At 42.9% G+C, this 17,514-nt stretch overlaps 1 protein-coding gene across 3 annotated transcripts in view; it reads right to left on the minus strand.

Moving 5' to 3' along the window:
- Positions 1 to 10,962, minus strand: part of Atl2 (atlastin GTPase 2) — a 47,084-nt gene extending 36,122 nt beyond the window's left edge. For 2 of the 3 annotated variants that reach the window (XM_052186432.1, XM_052186433.1), the window contains exon 1: positions 10,818 to 10,962. In XM_052186432.1, the coding sequence (XP_052042392.1) occupies positions 10,818 to 10,935 (118 nt within the window). In that variant the 5' untranslated portion in view covers positions 10,936 to 10,962. The remainder of the gene's footprint in view (positions 1 to 10,817) is intronic. The other variant, XM_052186434.1, reaches the window with a different exon arrangement.
- Positions 10,963 to 17,514: the final 6,552 nt, after the last annotated feature.

Here is a 17,514-nt window from a genome sequence, read left to right on the forward strand (position 1 = left end):
CTTAAATAAGAACTACTTTTAATTAGACATTTCTACACAAAATGCAAAGATAAATAAGTAAACTAGAACAAAAAGAAACACACAATGCTACTGGATCTTAAGAGAAATATAAATTAACATCAGACCAACAGCAATACCTTAAATACAGCTAAATACTTATCAGCAACCACACTCCTAGGTAGCTAGACAGGTAAGAACATACGACAACAAAAGACTTAAACACAAATGTTCACAGCAGATTTATTCTCAATACCCAAAACCTGGAAATAACCCAAATGTTTGTTCATTTACTGGAAAGTAAATAAATTCTGTTAAATCTATAAAACAAACTGCTACTTGGCAATGCAAGAAATGGGTTATATACTTACATTCAGATATGTGTGTGTGTGTGTGTGTGTGTATATATATATATATATATATATATGTATAAATATATAAAAACACAGGCACTTCTAAACAGTCACTTTGTATGCTAAGTGAAAGATGTCACACATACATTACTATATGAATTAATTTTATAAAATTCTTGAATTAAGCCAAACTACAATCACAGAAAGATTAGTAGTTATCAGGAGCTGAGAATAAACATACTGACTAAATAATAATAATAATAATTAATAATAATAATGACTTATATATAACATAATAATAACAATGATAAGAATATGTTGAATACAAAAAGACTTAAAAATAACTTTTTGAGGTATTATTCTATATCATTTTAGGTTATAAACTATACATTTGTCAAAACTTATCAAATATACCACCAAATATGTGGATTTTTAATCAGATGTGCCTAATTCCTCATTTTCATTTCTTAATATAATCAATACTTTTACTTAAAATTTAAAATTTAAATAAAAACAATTTAAAAATCATTTTGCAAAACAAAAACATTCTAATCCTATTTTTCACTTCTATGACAATGTTCAGAAAAATCAAATCAATGTGATTAAACTGGAGCTGGACAAGCTGAAAGCTTGAAGATCTGAGCGGACTGGGCCCCAATGGCAACGCCACTGTGCCTCCACAGGCACCTACACTCACCTGAACATACCACACACAGGCAGAGAGAGACAGACGCTTTATTTTTTAAGCGCGCACACGCGCGCGCGCACACACACACACACACACACACACACACGCGCGCGCGCGCGCGCTTAAAAAATAAATATATAAAAACTGGAGCTGTCCACCAATTCTAACACTCTTTGATTTAAAATATGTCCTCATGAACTAATTATAGGATCCTAAAAACATCATTTTAAGGTTTCTGATGGTGACAAATAAATCTCTTGCTCACTTTAAAAAAGAATAACTCCTATTTAATTCTAAGCTACTCATACTAACTTGTTTGTTGTTTGTTTTGTTCATCGAAACAGGGTTTCTCTGTATAACAGCCACAGCTCTGCTGGAACTTGCTCTGTAGAGCAGGCTGGCCTCAAACTCAGATCAGCCTGCCCCCATGTGCTTGGATGAAAAGCATGTGCTACCACTGCCCGGCATCACAATTTCTTAAAGAACTCTTTCAGTTAAGGTTTTTTTCTGGGGGGGGGGGGGAAGAGGGGAGGAAAGAAGGGCATTTTTCTAGACCTAAGAGTATCTTAAGCATCAATACACATAAATCTACACATACTCCCTAGAAGATAATTCATACAGACATTGAATTACTAATACACGTGCTTAAAAACTAGCCTCAACATTTAAAATTAAATGCCAAGGACTTTATAGGTCATGTAATCTAATTCACTTATTCTAAAGCTACATGAGAAGGAAACTAGATCATGACTTGTCTTCCACAGCAGTCAGTCTCAAACTGTTACTCCAAATCTAAGGATCTTGTTAAAATGCATATTCTGATTCCTTATATCTAAGGGGAGGGGGTAGTTGAAAACTGAGTTTGTAATTAGCTTCAAGATGCCAAAACTCACAGTCCTAAAAACATATGGAATAATAAAGGTCACAATATTTTACTGAAGCTTTGTATATAAATGTCACCCATTTAATCTTACTACAGCTAGTCTCTAATAATACTTAAACAAGGTCAAAAAAGGGAGAAGTTTCCAGACTATGCTATAATATGCTATCCTTCCTGGAGACTGCTGATATTCTTGGATAACCAAAGTCAGTTTAAGTATTGAGTCTCTACGAAGCACTAAAGACAAAGAACTAAACAAATTCTACTTATAAAGAAAAGATGAACGAGTGCTTTAAAACATTAACATGTTCTAGAGCAGGACTGAAAACAACTGCTCCAGAGTGATCAGCAGACAACTGGCACTTGCCTCCCAGACTGACACACTCAAGACAGGAACACTGACAAAAAAAGAGACCTGAACTTCAATTAAATGTTTTATTGAAGGAGAAAGCAATATCAGCAAATCAGGCACTGGAAAACAGTTTAATTCATAATTTGCTCCTAAAATAAAAATACAAGTAGGAATTTATAACATTACATTTTTCTCTACAAAACTAAAATATAATGTAAATGGGGGTAGAGGGAGGATTCAGACTCCAGAAAAGGATGTATTAACAGTGTCAATTACTATATACTTTTCCCCATTAGTAATGCTACCCTGAGAACCTTAAAAATGCTTTGGAGAGTATTTAATAGTTTATTTCCTTCTTCATTATACTCAAACCAGAAAACAAAGAGTTGTTTTTCCTGTAAGATTCACATACTATCTTCCATTTAAATTCTATCCTGTTTCCATAGCAACCAGCACTGATGCCATACCATTTTTGCTGTTCCCACTTAAAGAACACTATGGCATAAAATCCTTTTATGCATTTTATGGAACTAGATGAGGGAAAATGTAAAATATATTATGTGTGGATGCAAATTTTTTTTCCAAAAAACTGCCATCAAGTACTGACCAGTTCTTTAAACAATATACTTGAGTACCAGATGCATTTTAGGATTTTTTTAAAAACCACTTAAATTAAGCTTCTGGACCTTGTGGTAGCACTCTTTTCCCCATTAGTCATTACTTAAAATCAGGTTGTCAATGAAGACATCCTAGAAATAAGGACATCTCTCTGCCCCCAAAGAGGTCAAGTCAAGGCTACCTTTAAAACTGTAGGCTAAGAATACAGGACATTATCCCTACGGAAAGCCACAAAAAAATTCTGGAGCAGAGGACTGACAAGATCAGCATGCTCTGCTGGGATAGAGTGGCGGGGCTGAGTAAGAACTGTCAAGGATCTAAAAAAGGGAGCTCACATAGAAAACATCAGAAGAGCTTGAGAGGGACCAGAAGCCCAATGCCAAGGGGACAGTGAAAATGTCAAAGACATCAACAAGAGCTCGATCATCACCAGGCGGTGGTGGCGCACACCTGTAATCCCAGCACTTGGGAGGCAGAGGCAGGCGGATTTCTGAGTTTAGGCTTGCCTGGTCTACACAGTGAGTTCCAGGACAGCCAGAGCTACACAGAGACACCTTGGGGGGTTGGGGGTGGAGGGCTCGATCATCAAGGCTCTTCTTTGGCCTAGACAATGGACTAACATTAAAATTATTCTGTATTTTTATAAAGAGTACTATGTTTTCTTGAAAGTGTTTACTATATGGCATAGACTTTTCTTCATTAGTCCTGCCCACTTGGCAGGAATATGCTATCCTAAGAACTTCCAAATTTAATACTTGCACAATGACAACAAAGTTTTATAACACAGTCAGGAGGAATAAATCAAAAACCAAAAAAAGGGTTCCTTGACTTGGACAAATAACAGTTCCCTTCTTGGCCCAAAAAGTAACTTTGTGGCCTTTAATTAAAGGATAACAAATCTGTAATACCCACCTAGTAAGGGAATCATGCATGCACACATGGGCTTAAATTCAGAATGGAGTTAACAGGACAAATCTCAAGACATAAGGAAATTTAAGACACAAAATTCTATTTTGCCCTATCTCTCTGTACCTCAAAAACTCAGACTTGTCTCAACACAGGAAAAAATGTCTGGTATGAAATTGGCTATAAAGAGAATGGTCCCTCACCCCCAACAAATAACTATCCTTCAGGGCTGGAGAAGAGATGGCTCAGTGGTTAAGAACACCGACTGCTCTTCCCAAGGTCCTGAGTTCGAATCCCAGCAACCACATGGTAGCTCACAACCATCAGTAATGAAATCTTATACCCTCTTCTGGTGTGTCTGAAGACAGCAACAGTGTACTCACACAAATAAATAAATCTTAAAAAAACAAAAAAAAAACTATCCTTCAAACTAGATAAAATGTAATTAATCTGAAAAAACAAAACATTTCAAAAGTCAATTTTGCCTTAGCTGGCAGGTAGCACACCCTTTCATTCCAGCACTCTGGAGGCAGAGGCAAATGGATTTCTGTGCATTCAAAGCTAGCCTAGTCTACAGAGTGAGTCCAGGATGGACAGGAATAAACAGAGAGACCCTGTCTCAAAAAAAAAAGAGAGAGAGAAAGAAAAAGAGAGAGAGAGAGAACCTCAGACTTGTCTCAACACAGGAGAGATGAGAGAGATGAGAGAGATGAGAGAGAGAGAGAGAGAGAGAGAGAGGGGGGGGGGAGAGAGGAGGGAGAGAGAGAGAGAGAGAGGGAGAGAGAGAGAGGGGAGAGAGGAGGGAGAGAGAGAGAGAGAGAGAGAGAGAGAGAGAGAGAGATTCCTTCTAAGACAATGGTAGGGTCCACGACAGGAATCTCTGTGGTAAATAAATACATCTGCTCAAAAACAAGGGAAAGAGCAAGAGCTCCAGGGTTTTGAGCCACATTTTGGGCAACCAAGTTTCTCCAAAAATTATTCAGTCATTTAAGGCCAATTTGGGAGTATGGGGGGGGGGGGTCCAAGACAAGGTTTCTCTGTGTATCCCTGGCTGTCCTGGAACTCAATTAGTAGACCAGGCTGGCCTCAAACTCTAAGTAAGATCCACCTGCCTCTGCCTCCCTAGTGCTGGGATTACAGATGTGCACCACCTCGTCTACCACCCCAGCATGAAAAGCCAATCTTTGTTCCTCCTAACTACACAAAAGTAGCCATATTCCTTTGTTTAACATGATTAATACCTCTGGATTTTTTCAGTAGATTCCATTTGCTTTTACATACTTGTACGCCTTTTTAGATTTAAAATTCTTAGAAATTAGAATTTCAAGAATGTTATAAATTTCTAGACTGCTTGTTTTGTAAAAGAAACAGCCTGCTGCCTATTAAGGTCTATGCCATATATTTCGCTAAAACCCTCACAATCTTCAAAGCCTAATAAAACCCACACTAAAACTGGGAAGGGCCACAAGTAAGAGTGCCTACCGCCAACCTAAGCGCTTGAGTTCGATCCTGACCCCACAGTCGGAGACCAGCACTCACTGCACGTGGTGCTCCAGGGCAGGCACACTCACTGCTCATCCTGGGACCTGGCGGAGCTACAGACATCCGTACTGCCTGTAAGCATGTCTGTGGGAGTTTCCTGATTAGTGACTGATGTGGGAGGGCCCAGCCCACTAGAGGTGGTGCCATCCCTGGACAGTGGTCCTGGGTGGTATTAAAGCCAAGCTGAGCAAGCCCTGGAGAACACGGCCCTAAGCCATAGGCAGTCTTCCTCCATGGTCTCTGCTGGACTTCCTGCTGTGGCTTCCCTCAATGATGGACTGTGAACAGGACATGTAAGCCAGACAAGCCTTTTCCTCCCCTAACTGCTTTTGATCTATGTATTAATACAATAGAAGCAAGCTAAGACACACACAAGCAAGTCTTAAAAACTAACAAACATGGAAAATGGAGAGGAGACTGAGGAAAACGAGTTCCAGCAATCAGGCCAAAGTGGGATCCAGCTCAAGGGGAGGCCCCAAGGCCTGACACTATTGCGGAGGTTATGGAGCGCTCACAAAAAAGGGACCCAGCATGACTGCCCTCTCAAAGACTCAACAAGCAGCTGAAAGAGTCAGATGCAGATATTTGCACCCAACCAATGGACAGAAGCTGCTAATCCCAGTGAATGAATTAGGGAAAGGCTAGAAGAAGCTGAGGAGGAGGGTAACCTTGTAGGAAAACCAGCAGTCTCAACATGGATCCCCAAGATCTCTCAGACACTGGACCACCAACCAGGCAGCATACACCAGCTGGTATGAAGCCCCCAACACATATACAGCAGAGGACTGCCAGGTCTGGATTCAGAGAAAATACACCTAACCCTCAAGAGACTGGAGGCCCCAGGGAGTTTATAAGTCTGGTGGGGTGGGAGGATGAGGAAGTCAGAGGGTGGACTAGGAGGGAGTGTTTTTTAAAAAAAAAAAAAAGCCGGGCAGTGGTGGCACACGCCTTTAATCCCAGCACTTGGGAGATAGAGGGAGGTGATTTCTGAGTTCGAGGCCAGCCTGGTCTACAGAGTGAGTTCCAGGACAGCCAGGGCTACACAGAGAAACCCTGTCTTGAAAAACAAAACAAAAAACAAAACAAAACAAAAAAAAAAAATTTAAAGAAGTAGCAAACATACTCTATCATCTGCTTCCTTATATGGAGCTTATGAATACTACAGATGAGAGCTTCAGTCACAGTTTATAGTAACTCCTCTCCTCTATATGACTATCCCTCTCTACAATTAAAGACCACCATTCCAATTGGAAATTTTGCCACAAAAACAAAACAAAACAAAAACAACAACAAAAAAGGACTAGCTAGAGTTCCTAGATAGCCATCTTTGTACCTAGAGTCTACAGTAAGCTACCTGGGAAGCCACTAACTGATTACACTAGTTTCAGTCACAGAGATGCAGTTCTATGAAATAATCTCCATTAAACTAAAGTTAGAAAGTAAATCCCTTTTATTCTACTTGTACTGGCCAGAAAACCATGAGTACATGGAAAAACATGTTAGTCAAAAGTGCGTATTATCTAACTGGAAAAGTGACAGATTACTAATTAGTCTTTCATGACTTAAATGTCATATGCCCATAAAAATCATCTATTGTATAGCCATTTATCCTAGAGTGATGAAAATCAATACTTTACTACAAAATCCTATCTAATGTGTGCATACACAAACACAGAGACAGACAGTGAAAACTGCTGAACAGCCATTTGAGTTTGCACCTGGGAGCCCCACAGCCCTCACAGCCTGAACAAGGAGGGCTGTCTACCTCAGGCTCTGTCTGCTTCTCATTTCAAGGATGACTACTACAGTTCTAGAACAAATCACTCGGCTCTGGGGGCAGAGGTCCTGGTCAATCTTTAGCACCACACGGAGAGCCAACGAGAAAGTCCAGCCCACTGACCTTACTTACACAGCAGCCTTAGTCGGTCCTCTCTAACCATATGTGGCAATCCACTAAAGGGCCCTCACCAACTCTAAACCTGGTAAGAACTGATCAAGTACCTGAGAAGTTTTTGTGACTGGAGAAACAGTACTTCAGTTTCTGAAACAGAAACACCCTTCAGTGGGAACAGTGACTGAACTCCGTCCCCAAAATAGAGAGCTTTAAGAAATAAAATACGGGTGTTTTAAAGTACTTTGTTAAGTACCAAATAGTACCTGTCATCCAATGTTAGGATTCCATATCTTGGTGACAAAAGAGAATAGAAGATGAAACAAAACTTCAGAAATGAATTCATTGTGCCTGATTTCTCTGAAGTAACATACCTGGAATCTAAAACCCTCAAATGCCTAGAAAAATCAGAATACCACTGCATTTAAGGAGTAGGAAAAGAAATAAAAATTGTTTCTCTATACTTTCCCCAGAGAAAACCCTCCTTATAAAGTCCTTAAATCAACATTGTAAAGCTATTTCTGTTTCTGCGCCTAACATTCCTGGTTTTTGAGCGCTTACCTGAAAGACCTTTGCCCCCATGTGTAGTCAAGCCTATGTACCAACTGAACATAAACAAGAACTGTTTGTGTGTCTCACAGTTAGTGTCCCCTACTCCAGCAGCGTCACCCTGGCTGGCCTTAGTCACCCTAGAGAGCTGCCTAGTTCCAGCTGTGCAAAGGTGTGATCTAGGAAAAGGTGTGACAATTTTATTTTAGGGAATAATCAGAAATTTTACCATAAAGTTAAAAGCCCCACTAAAAAAGAAAGGCTGAAGAAATGGCTCAATGAAGACAACATACTGCTCTTTCAGAGACCCCATGCTCAGTTCCCAAAGCCCACATAAAATGGCTCATAATAACCCATAACTCCATCCCCAGGGGATCTGACACTTCTGGCCTTTGTGAGCACCTGTACTCAGAGCATACACAAGAGCACATGCACACACACATACACATTTTTAAAAATAAATATTTAAAACAAACAAACAAAAGCCCCTGCAAGCCTCTACAGCTCTGTGGGCCGCACCTACAGCTACAGTCTCATCTTCTCTGCTATAGTATTTCCCTATACTGTATATCCCTTTACTGTATAGTAGCTTCTTCTCCCCCTCCACAGAATCTCAAAAGCTCTTTACCCAACAGACTGAGCACCTACAGAAAGAACGCTAGAACCCCATCAACTCAGAAGGGCGGTCATACTCTCCCAGTGAGGGTTGGATCCTAAATCCACTCTGGAGATGGGCATAACATACAGCACTCACCCTAATGTTTTTGGAAGACCCCCGGTTTGATTTTCCACACATTGGGGTTGTTTTCTTTTTTACATGAGTTCACACAAGTATACAATTTAGTTTGTAATGCAGGCGTGACTAAGAAGCAAACTAGCAGGTGTAGGGCCTGCCTTAGAAGTCATTTGATAGGAATGGCTATTAAGTGAAAGTCTTCCACACATGGCCACCAAATGAAAGATCAGTATCTCTGAGCAGTAGCAGAATAGTTAATAAATGTTAGGCAAGCACTACTTATCAACAGTCGATAGTGACAATTTTGGAGTTTTGTTTTCTGTAAGAAACGCAAAAATCTTTAAGACTGTTTTCATTTTAATCCCAGGTGTGCGATATGGGGCTTTTTCAGACTGTCCACAGCAGCTGACTAGGATTTCCCAGCTGCAGACAGTTTCTGTGATTGTGTGATGGTTGGAATTCTGAGGAGTGTTTCGGATGTCTATAAATGCCAGGGCCCCACGAGGCAGTGTGGGTTGTTGGTCGTTTGTTGTTGGTGGCAGTTTGTTACACAGTTGGTCACAAAGAAGAAACAGGAGGAAAAAATTAGATATCCGGACAGCAAGGATCAAACTTGCCCCAAGGACACCCCAATCAGCCGAAGTGGTCTAACGATAACGTTGCCCCTTTCCCATCCGACTCTATTCAGAGATCTCTTTTCTCTCTTATCTGTAGAAATGGCTCAGCGAAGTGTGGAAGCAAGAACCCACAAAGTAGCCAGAGGTAGCAACAACAGTCCCAAGACTTTCATCACATGTCAGTGCCCGACTGCATAAAAACATGATCTTAACCATGACTGAATCAAATGTATGCTTTTCCTATGCTTACATAAAGTATTTTGACACTACATCTCAAATTTCACAAACACACATACACACAAGCACACACACAAGCATTCCAAAACAAATCAGCCACCTAAAGTTTGAAAAAAGGTTCTCTGGAACTATTTCCAAGGACAGAGGGCAGAGGGCTACCATTGTAAACAGTTCTAACCAGAGTTTGTAGTTGACAGGTAACAACCCTCATTTCCTTTTCTTTCTCTCGTAGGAAAATTCTAATTTATCCTCACCTCTAACATATGTCTAAGAGCTACCATAAATGATAAAATGTAGTCTAAAGTTTTCTATAAAGTGTCTGTGGTAACTATTTAATCAAAATGTTTAAAATTTCATCCAGTAAAACCTTTATCTGATTGTGGAAAAGGAAATACAAAAACAACATCATACTCGGTGTGTTTACTCTACGCTTATCTTGACCTCATGTATCTAACCGTAAGCCTTTGAAACAAACTTTACGCCTTTAACCATCACAACTCTCAATAAGGACTTCCTGCGTTCAATTCGCACCACGGTGAAAGATCAAATGCTAAACTCCTAAAAATAGGGGTGCTGTGAGTGAGAGCAACACACAACACCATGCTGCCAACGCAACTACGTCTTCGAGGGGGCAGGGGCGCCGTGTACACATACAGTAGGAGCTCACATTCAGCAAAACCCAGGAACGACGGATCAGGTGACTTCAAACCAGACACTTTGAGCCTGAAGCGAATGACGGACGAGCAGCCCCAGAGCTCCTAACCCCAGTTTGACAACCGAAGCCAAGCCTTGCAACCCTGGCCAATCCAAGCACAACTCGTGCGAATGGGTCTGGCGGATCCCAGAGCTGGGGAAGCTGAGCCCGGGCCCCAGCCCAGGCCTGCGGACTGCGGCTCCCATCGGGAAGGGTGTGTGTGTGAGAGAGTGTGGAGAGAGCTCTGCGACCTGGCAGCCAGGTGCCAGCGGTTCCCGCGTCCTCTGCCGCCGCCGCTGCGGGGCCCAACGCGTCCCGCTCGTCCCTCCCTTCCCGGCACGCGTTAGGCACCGAGGGCAGCGAGTGCCCGCCGGGTGACCGACCCCGCACCGCCCGCCGACCTCCGCGCGTCCCGGCCCCGCGGCCCCGGCTCAAGGCCGCCCCCTCGGGTCGGGGCGGACACCGCGGCGGCCACGCGGCGGCGGCGGCGGCGGCGGGCAGGGGGCCGGGCTGCCCGTTCACCCGCCAGCTGTGAGAGCCGAGGCCCGCGGGCTGCCCTCTCAGGCCGCGCGGTGGAGCGCGGGGCGCGGCTGAAGCTAGGCCCTGCGAGCTAGCGAGAGAGCGAGCGAGAGAGCGAGCGGCCGCGGCGGCGAGAACCGAGCCCAGCCAGCCGCGGTCTTCGACCCCACCGGGCGACCGGTGCCCGCCAGCCCGAGCGGCCGCAGCCTCCCCGACTCCCGGCCCCGCCGGCCCGTACCTAGGGAGGTCGTAGACGAGACGTGGTTAACCCCGACGCTCGAGTCGCTAGTCTGTCGCCGGCGCCTCAGCCCCTGCTGCGGCTGCTGCCTTCGCGCTGCCTCGTCCCCCTCCGCCATCTTGTACCGATTTAAAATTAACTCCCCACTGACGTCAAACGCCGCCGCCGCTTTATCAACCTCCCGGGAGCCGGCGGGGCGGCCTGCGGGTCCTAGCGCCGCCCTCTGACTGCGCGGCCCAACGCGGCCCGGCCACGCCCATCCGCGCCCTCGCTCCGCCTCCGCCCCGTCACCCTGCCGCGGGGCTCCGCAGCTCTCAAACTTCTAGGAAGAATTGGGGGACCCCACTGCGGCTTGTGCCATCCCGCCCCTACCTTCATGGTGCCACACCCCCTTGCCGCAGGGCGGAGAGGGCTTCTCCCGAAAACCAAGTCCCTCCTTTCCCAATTCTCTTCGCATCTCTAACGTTGACTCTGCACGTGAGGTTACATTCGCATCCTTTCCCTCCCAGCTTTCTTATCCCCAACCCTCTCCCTGAGAAGCCAGTGCCTGGCTTCTCTTGATATTTTCTTTGCCCAGCACAGAAAGGATTTCTCTTTCCACCACTATCCTACAATTTATTTGCATTAGCTCCCCATCGGCTTCTGAGGCCACTTTACCCTCTCAACTATGCATATCTAAAACAAAAAAATTAAAAATTGAAAAAATTGAAAAAAAAAAAACCGCACTGATCAGAGAAGGAATTCTAACACATCCTTTCCAAACTGTGATGATCCGTCTTCTGGGATCCAGTGACATCACGTATAAAGTTCGAGAAACTTTATAACAGAAATGTCAACCTGTGGAGGCATCTGTGGAACACAGTTCCTAGTCTCATGAATTTGTTCCACAACCACAGCTGCATGAAAAATTGCTTTGCTCTGGTAAAAGAGGGAGACCAGGTATCCAAAAGACTGTCTTGTCCTGAACTCTTGTCTCTTAAGCCTAAACTTTGCAACCTTTAATTCCACAAAATCTCTAGGAAAAAACGTTAGTGTCATCAAACTTTGGAGGGTGTCATTCCAGATGGGCTTTTGTTGGACTGTCTTGTTACCTCTGTCTTTGGTGACACAGATTGTGAGCTCCTTCTGTACTAGTTCTCGGTGTGCTGGTTCTATGTTTTCCTGAGCAACCTAAGTGCTTGCTTGCTTTGCTTCGCTTTGCTTTTTGTTTGGTGTGGTGGTGGTGATGGTGGTGGTGATGGTAGTGGCAGTGGTGGTGGTGGTGGTGGTGGTGGTGGTGGTGGTTTTTCAAGACATGGTTTCTCTGTGCAACAGCCCTGGCTATCCTAGAATCCACTTTACAGACAAGGCTGGCCTCGAATTCGGAGTTTGCCTATCTCTTGAGTGCTGGGATTAAAGGCATAGACCTCCGCACCTGACCTTAGATTTTCTTTCATAATTTCCCTCCTTGATAACTATTGGATATTGTTGTACACTCTGCAGTGAGCAGGTACTACCTTGGGCATGAAAAAAGATGCCAAGATGAGGATTGTTGCCTGCAAAGACCAAGCTCCCATTTACTGTTAGCAGTTACGTGGCACTGCGTGCAGCCTGTCAGATATCCTGGGAAAGTTAGTCATTCCCAAAGCTGTGCTGCTGGCCAACTAGCCTTGGGGGGGGGGGGGGGCGACTCCCAGACACAGACATCTCCACGGCTCAGCCCAAGACAGATCCACACCTCCTGGCTCCAGTAAATATAGGGAAACCTAACTCAGGTGGTCACAGAAGGAACACTGACCCATGGTCACCTCAAGTCCACGTTTAAAAAGCCACCTCTCTGATTTCAAACCAGACACAGCCCAGGATTCTTTCTCCTCTTTCCACTCAACAAGTCTTCTATTGTCATTGTGACCACTGAATCTCTCCCTAACTCACTTCCTCTCCAGCACCACCCTAGCCGGCACCTTCATTCAGTCCCTTATCTCCCCCAGTTCCCTGTAACAGCCATTTTCCTTCTCCTGTAGATTCTTCATCCAGCCGCAGGATTGAGATTTCTTACATACAAATAAGATTACATACAAATACCCTGGTTGCTCTGCTCAGGGTAAAGTCCAAACTGTGTGGACAAAGGCTTTTACAACATAAAGTCTGCCATTTTTCTTTCCGTTTCTCTGCCTTGTTCTCCAGTCATTCGTTCCTTCATTCTTTGATTCCACACAGTCATCTTGTTCTGGGATACCAAAGATGCAAATGATAAAACAAACGAAACGGGTTCGTTCCCCTGTGGAGTGTTCAAGGATGGGTAAATTGGTGAACAGATGAGTTAAAATTCTGAGTCTCCTACTGACTCACCTAATGCTGCTAAACTTTCAGGTTCCACAGTGCCAGGCTAAAGCATTTTCATGGGATCAAATCAGCATTCTGAGACTACGATCTTCTATCTAAGGACTACTTCCTGTTCTGGGCACTGCTTAAAGTACTTTACGTGTTAAGTGGTTGAACTTGTAAATAATCTATCTGTAAATTACTGCTATCACTGCCGTGTGCTTGCTGTACTACATGGGTGACCTGGCCGGCCTCAGTGCAATTGTGCTGGCTAGTTTTTATGTCAACTTGACACACAACTTGGCATCTTGGATTAACTTTTAACTGAGAAAATGTCTCCATATGTGAGACCTGTAAGCAAGTACGTAGAACATTCTCCTGATTAATGATTGAAGGACCCAGGCCCCGGGTACCACCCCTGGAAAGGAAGAAAGCCAGCTTAGGGGCTGGAGAGATGACTTGGCAGTTAAGAATGACGACTGCTCTTCCGAAGGTCATGAGTTCAAATCCCAGCAACCACATGATGGCTTACAACCATCCATAATGAGATCTGACACCCTCTTCTGGGCTGTCTGACAGTCTACTTTCTTATAATAAATAAATAAATAAATAAATAAATAAATAAATAAATAAATAAATAGGAGGAGGAGGAGGAGAAGAAGAAGAAGGAGGAGAAGAAGAAGACCAGCTGAGCAAGCCATAGGGAGCCAGCCAGTAGCTAGCGTCCAGTAACTCTTCCTTGGTCCCTGCCTCAACTCCTGCTTTGAGATCCTCCCCCGACTTCCCTATCTGTCAGATAGTTAAACTGTAAACTGAAACAAACCATTTCTTCCTCAAGTTGTTTTTGGTCAGTGTTTTGTCACAGCACTGGAAAGCCTGACTACACCAATGATTAAAACTGAATTTATTTTAGATTTATTACAGGATAAAGCAAATGAGTTAAAAATGTCTTCTCGTGGTGAAGAGTTGATATAGGTTCAGGATTTCTAATGTGCACAGAAGTGTATATATATATATATATATATATATATACACACACAGGTATACATACACATATACAAATATACATATATACTCATGCACAAGCATGAGCACCTGGGTTCAGCTCCCCAGCGCCCACAGAAATAAGTTGTGTGTTACAGTGCACACATGTATTACATAAACTTGCCAGCTGATCTGAAAAATTAGCAGGGACAGGCAGATACTGGAACCTTCTGACCAAGTAGTCTAGCCAATTAGTGAGCTCCAGGGTCAGTGAGATACTGTCTCCAAAAATAAGATGCTGGATCAATTAAGAAAGACACACAGTATCCCCCCTCTGACCTCCACACATCCCCATAGGTGAGCACACCTGAGCTATTCAAAGGACAAACAAAATGAATATTCATTTTACAGAGTAAAATAGTATCTTTCTAACAAATTAAGGATTAATACAAATATACATTCCATATATTATTACAACATTATGAAGAATCACTGTCACACACAAAACTTAGCACTAGAGAAAACATTCATAATGTTGGGTTAATGCAAAATAATAAAAGATCCAGCCATGTAAAACATGTTTGTAGACAGAAAAACATGGAAAGAGATGGTAAAGAGAAAAGGGAATAAGGTGACACGGGGATATCCTCATACTCCTGGCTCTGTTTGAGGACTCATGTTCTAATTCTGAACTCTGAACCAGCAACACAACCCAAAGGGTAACTGGCACCCTCCGCCCCTCTGTGGCAGACTCTTCGAGCAACTTGCGGAGCTCCATTGCTCTGTCTTTGTGATGTACAGTTTGGAAAGCTCCTCTTATCAAGACGTTATTATCCCCAAGAACACAATGCTTTTTCAAAGAGATTAGACAAAGAGAGGGGGGAAAGCCTTGAAAGGATAGTTCCAAAATGGCCTATCTACTGTCAATTACCCATCAGATGAGAGGCACAGAGACTGAAGAAGCTGTTAATTCACAGGCTAGTTAAGAATTCAAGCCTTCAGGAAGTCACTTCTACTGTCAAAATAAAAGCATTGCTTTTGCAAGATTAAAGTTGATACAGTTAACCGCACGTGGCTACCTGAGAGCATTCTGACCTGAGTTCTCTCCCGTGTCAGCTCACCCTCTGCTGTGCAGAGTAATCATTCTCGAATGATACAGACATCCAATATAGCGAGAGGCTGCATGGCCTCTTCCCTCACTCGTTCTAAGGGATCTACTAGTCCAGGCTTCTGCTAGCCCTTGTATTTTTCTTCCCTCCCTCTTTCTCTCTTTTTTTCACTTTCTCCCCTCCACCCCTCCACACCACCCCCTGCATCTCTCTTTTTTTCTTTTTCCTTCCCCATTCTTTTTGTTTAAGAAAACCCCTTTTTGCTATTCCACTTACCTAGAGCCCCAAACTTACCCCCTTTATTGTCTTCAGTCACTACGCCTGAATCAAGATGAGTCAAACTTTTATTTTTTAAATACATTTAATATACAATATTAAATATAGTATTAATTTATTACAATTAGATTGCAATATAGTAAGTTTATAAACTAATATCAATAAAGTATAAATTTTATATTAATAAAATATAAATTAAATCTATAAATATAATTATATAACTATATTAAATATATGTTAAATATAATATAAATATATTAAATATAATATATTTCTATATATAAATATATATGGGGTTAGAGAGATGGTCAAGAGTACTTGCTATTTTACAGAGGACCCAGGTTCTGTTCCTACATCAGATGGCTCTCAACTTCTTGTAACTCCAGTACTAAAGAATACAATGTCCTTAGGTAGCTATCCACATGTAGTGCTCTTACATACATTAAGGCACACACACATACACACAAAGTAAATATAAATAAATATGCATATACAGAACTAGGCATGGCATCTCAATCTATAATCCGAACACTTGGAAGGCAGGAAGATCAGTAGTTCAAGATCAGCCCGGATTGCATGATATACCCTGTCTCTAAATAATAAACCAGCCAACCTGTATTGTTTTTTATGTATGAAATGCCTACCAAAAGGGGCCATGATTCCTAAAGAAAACTTTCCCCTTCACTTCTTAGGGAGAAGAGACTAAAGACCTGATGTGGCTTTAACCTGCTGTCTTGTAAACTTCCTGGACAGGGAACGAAGCCTTAGGCTCCAACCCTAGGACCACATAAACCAAGCATGGTGGCATATACCCTGCAGTCTTAGTACTCAGGAGGAGATGAGGGATCCAAAATCCAAGGTAATTACTAGCTACTTAGGATCGGTCTGGGCTGCTCGAGACCCTAGGGAAAGAAAGAAAGGAGGGGAGGGAGGAAGTACATAGGAAAAGAAACCGGAAAGGTGGAGAAGGAAAGGTTCTCCCTGTAAGATGTACAGATCTGAACAGCATTAGTGGAAATCATTCCCTTGATATCAGAGACATGAGGTAGGGTTAGGCTGGGGGAATTGACAGAAAAAATATAAAGCAATGGCCAGGATAGAAAAAGTATTAGATATTGTTGTTATTCAAATAAATTAAATTGAAATTAAATTGATCTCTCTCTCTCTCTCTCTCTCTCTCTCTCTCTCTCTCTCTCTCTCTCTCTCTCTCTCAGAATAAAAGACTGCCTGCATTGGGAACAACTGAATTCTCTGTAGACCTGGTGACCTTTTCTGTGACATGCTTGCTGGAGGACCCTCAGCCACACACACTTACAAACTGGTGCTCCTGAAGATATGTAGCTTATAGGAAATGGGCTTGCTGATTCCCTGAATATGTGGAGCTCTGCATATTGGCAGAGTCACTTCACGGTCCAAAAGATGAAAGCAATACCATGCTGGTAAGGAATGGCCTTGGGGACAGGTAGCATTCGAAGCATGGAGGACCATTGGGGGATCATTGGGGAGACCATGAACTTGGCCAACCAAGATGGACTCTTCAAGAGACTTCCCTTGACCTCAGGGGCTAGCAGTCACTGAATAATTCCAGAAAATGAACAATGACTGTTCCTAATAAGATGATTAGCTTCACAAAAGGCTTCCTTTGGGATTAAACATTTCATGGAGTGGCCAGACAGGAAATTTTTCATAGGGGCGACAGAAACTGGATTTCCTGCTGTAGCAGATGTGAATAAACATCAAGCATATGTGTTTCTTAGTTGTTTTGTTACTATAACAGATAACTAAATTAATCTATGTATGAAGACAAAAGGTTATTTGGGCTCAAAGATTTGGAGATTCTAGTTCATGATCAGGCCGACTTGCTGCTTCCAGAGAGCTAGTGGGGGGCCTGTGGCAATTTTACGGAGTGTGTGACTGGGCAAGACCATTCACTTCATTATGGAGAGGGAAGGACCAGAATTCTACATCCCCTTTACGGGCCAGTCCCAAAGGCCTCTTTGGGGGCCTTTAACCCCACTTCACCC

The sequence above is a fragment of the Apodemus sylvaticus genome, chromosome 6 (genome assembly GCF_947179515.1).
Source record: "Apodemus sylvaticus chromosome 6, mApoSyl1.1, whole genome shotgun sequence".
Lineage (NCBI taxonomy): Eukaryota > Metazoa > Chordata > Mammalia > Rodentia > Muridae > Apodemus > Apodemus sylvaticus.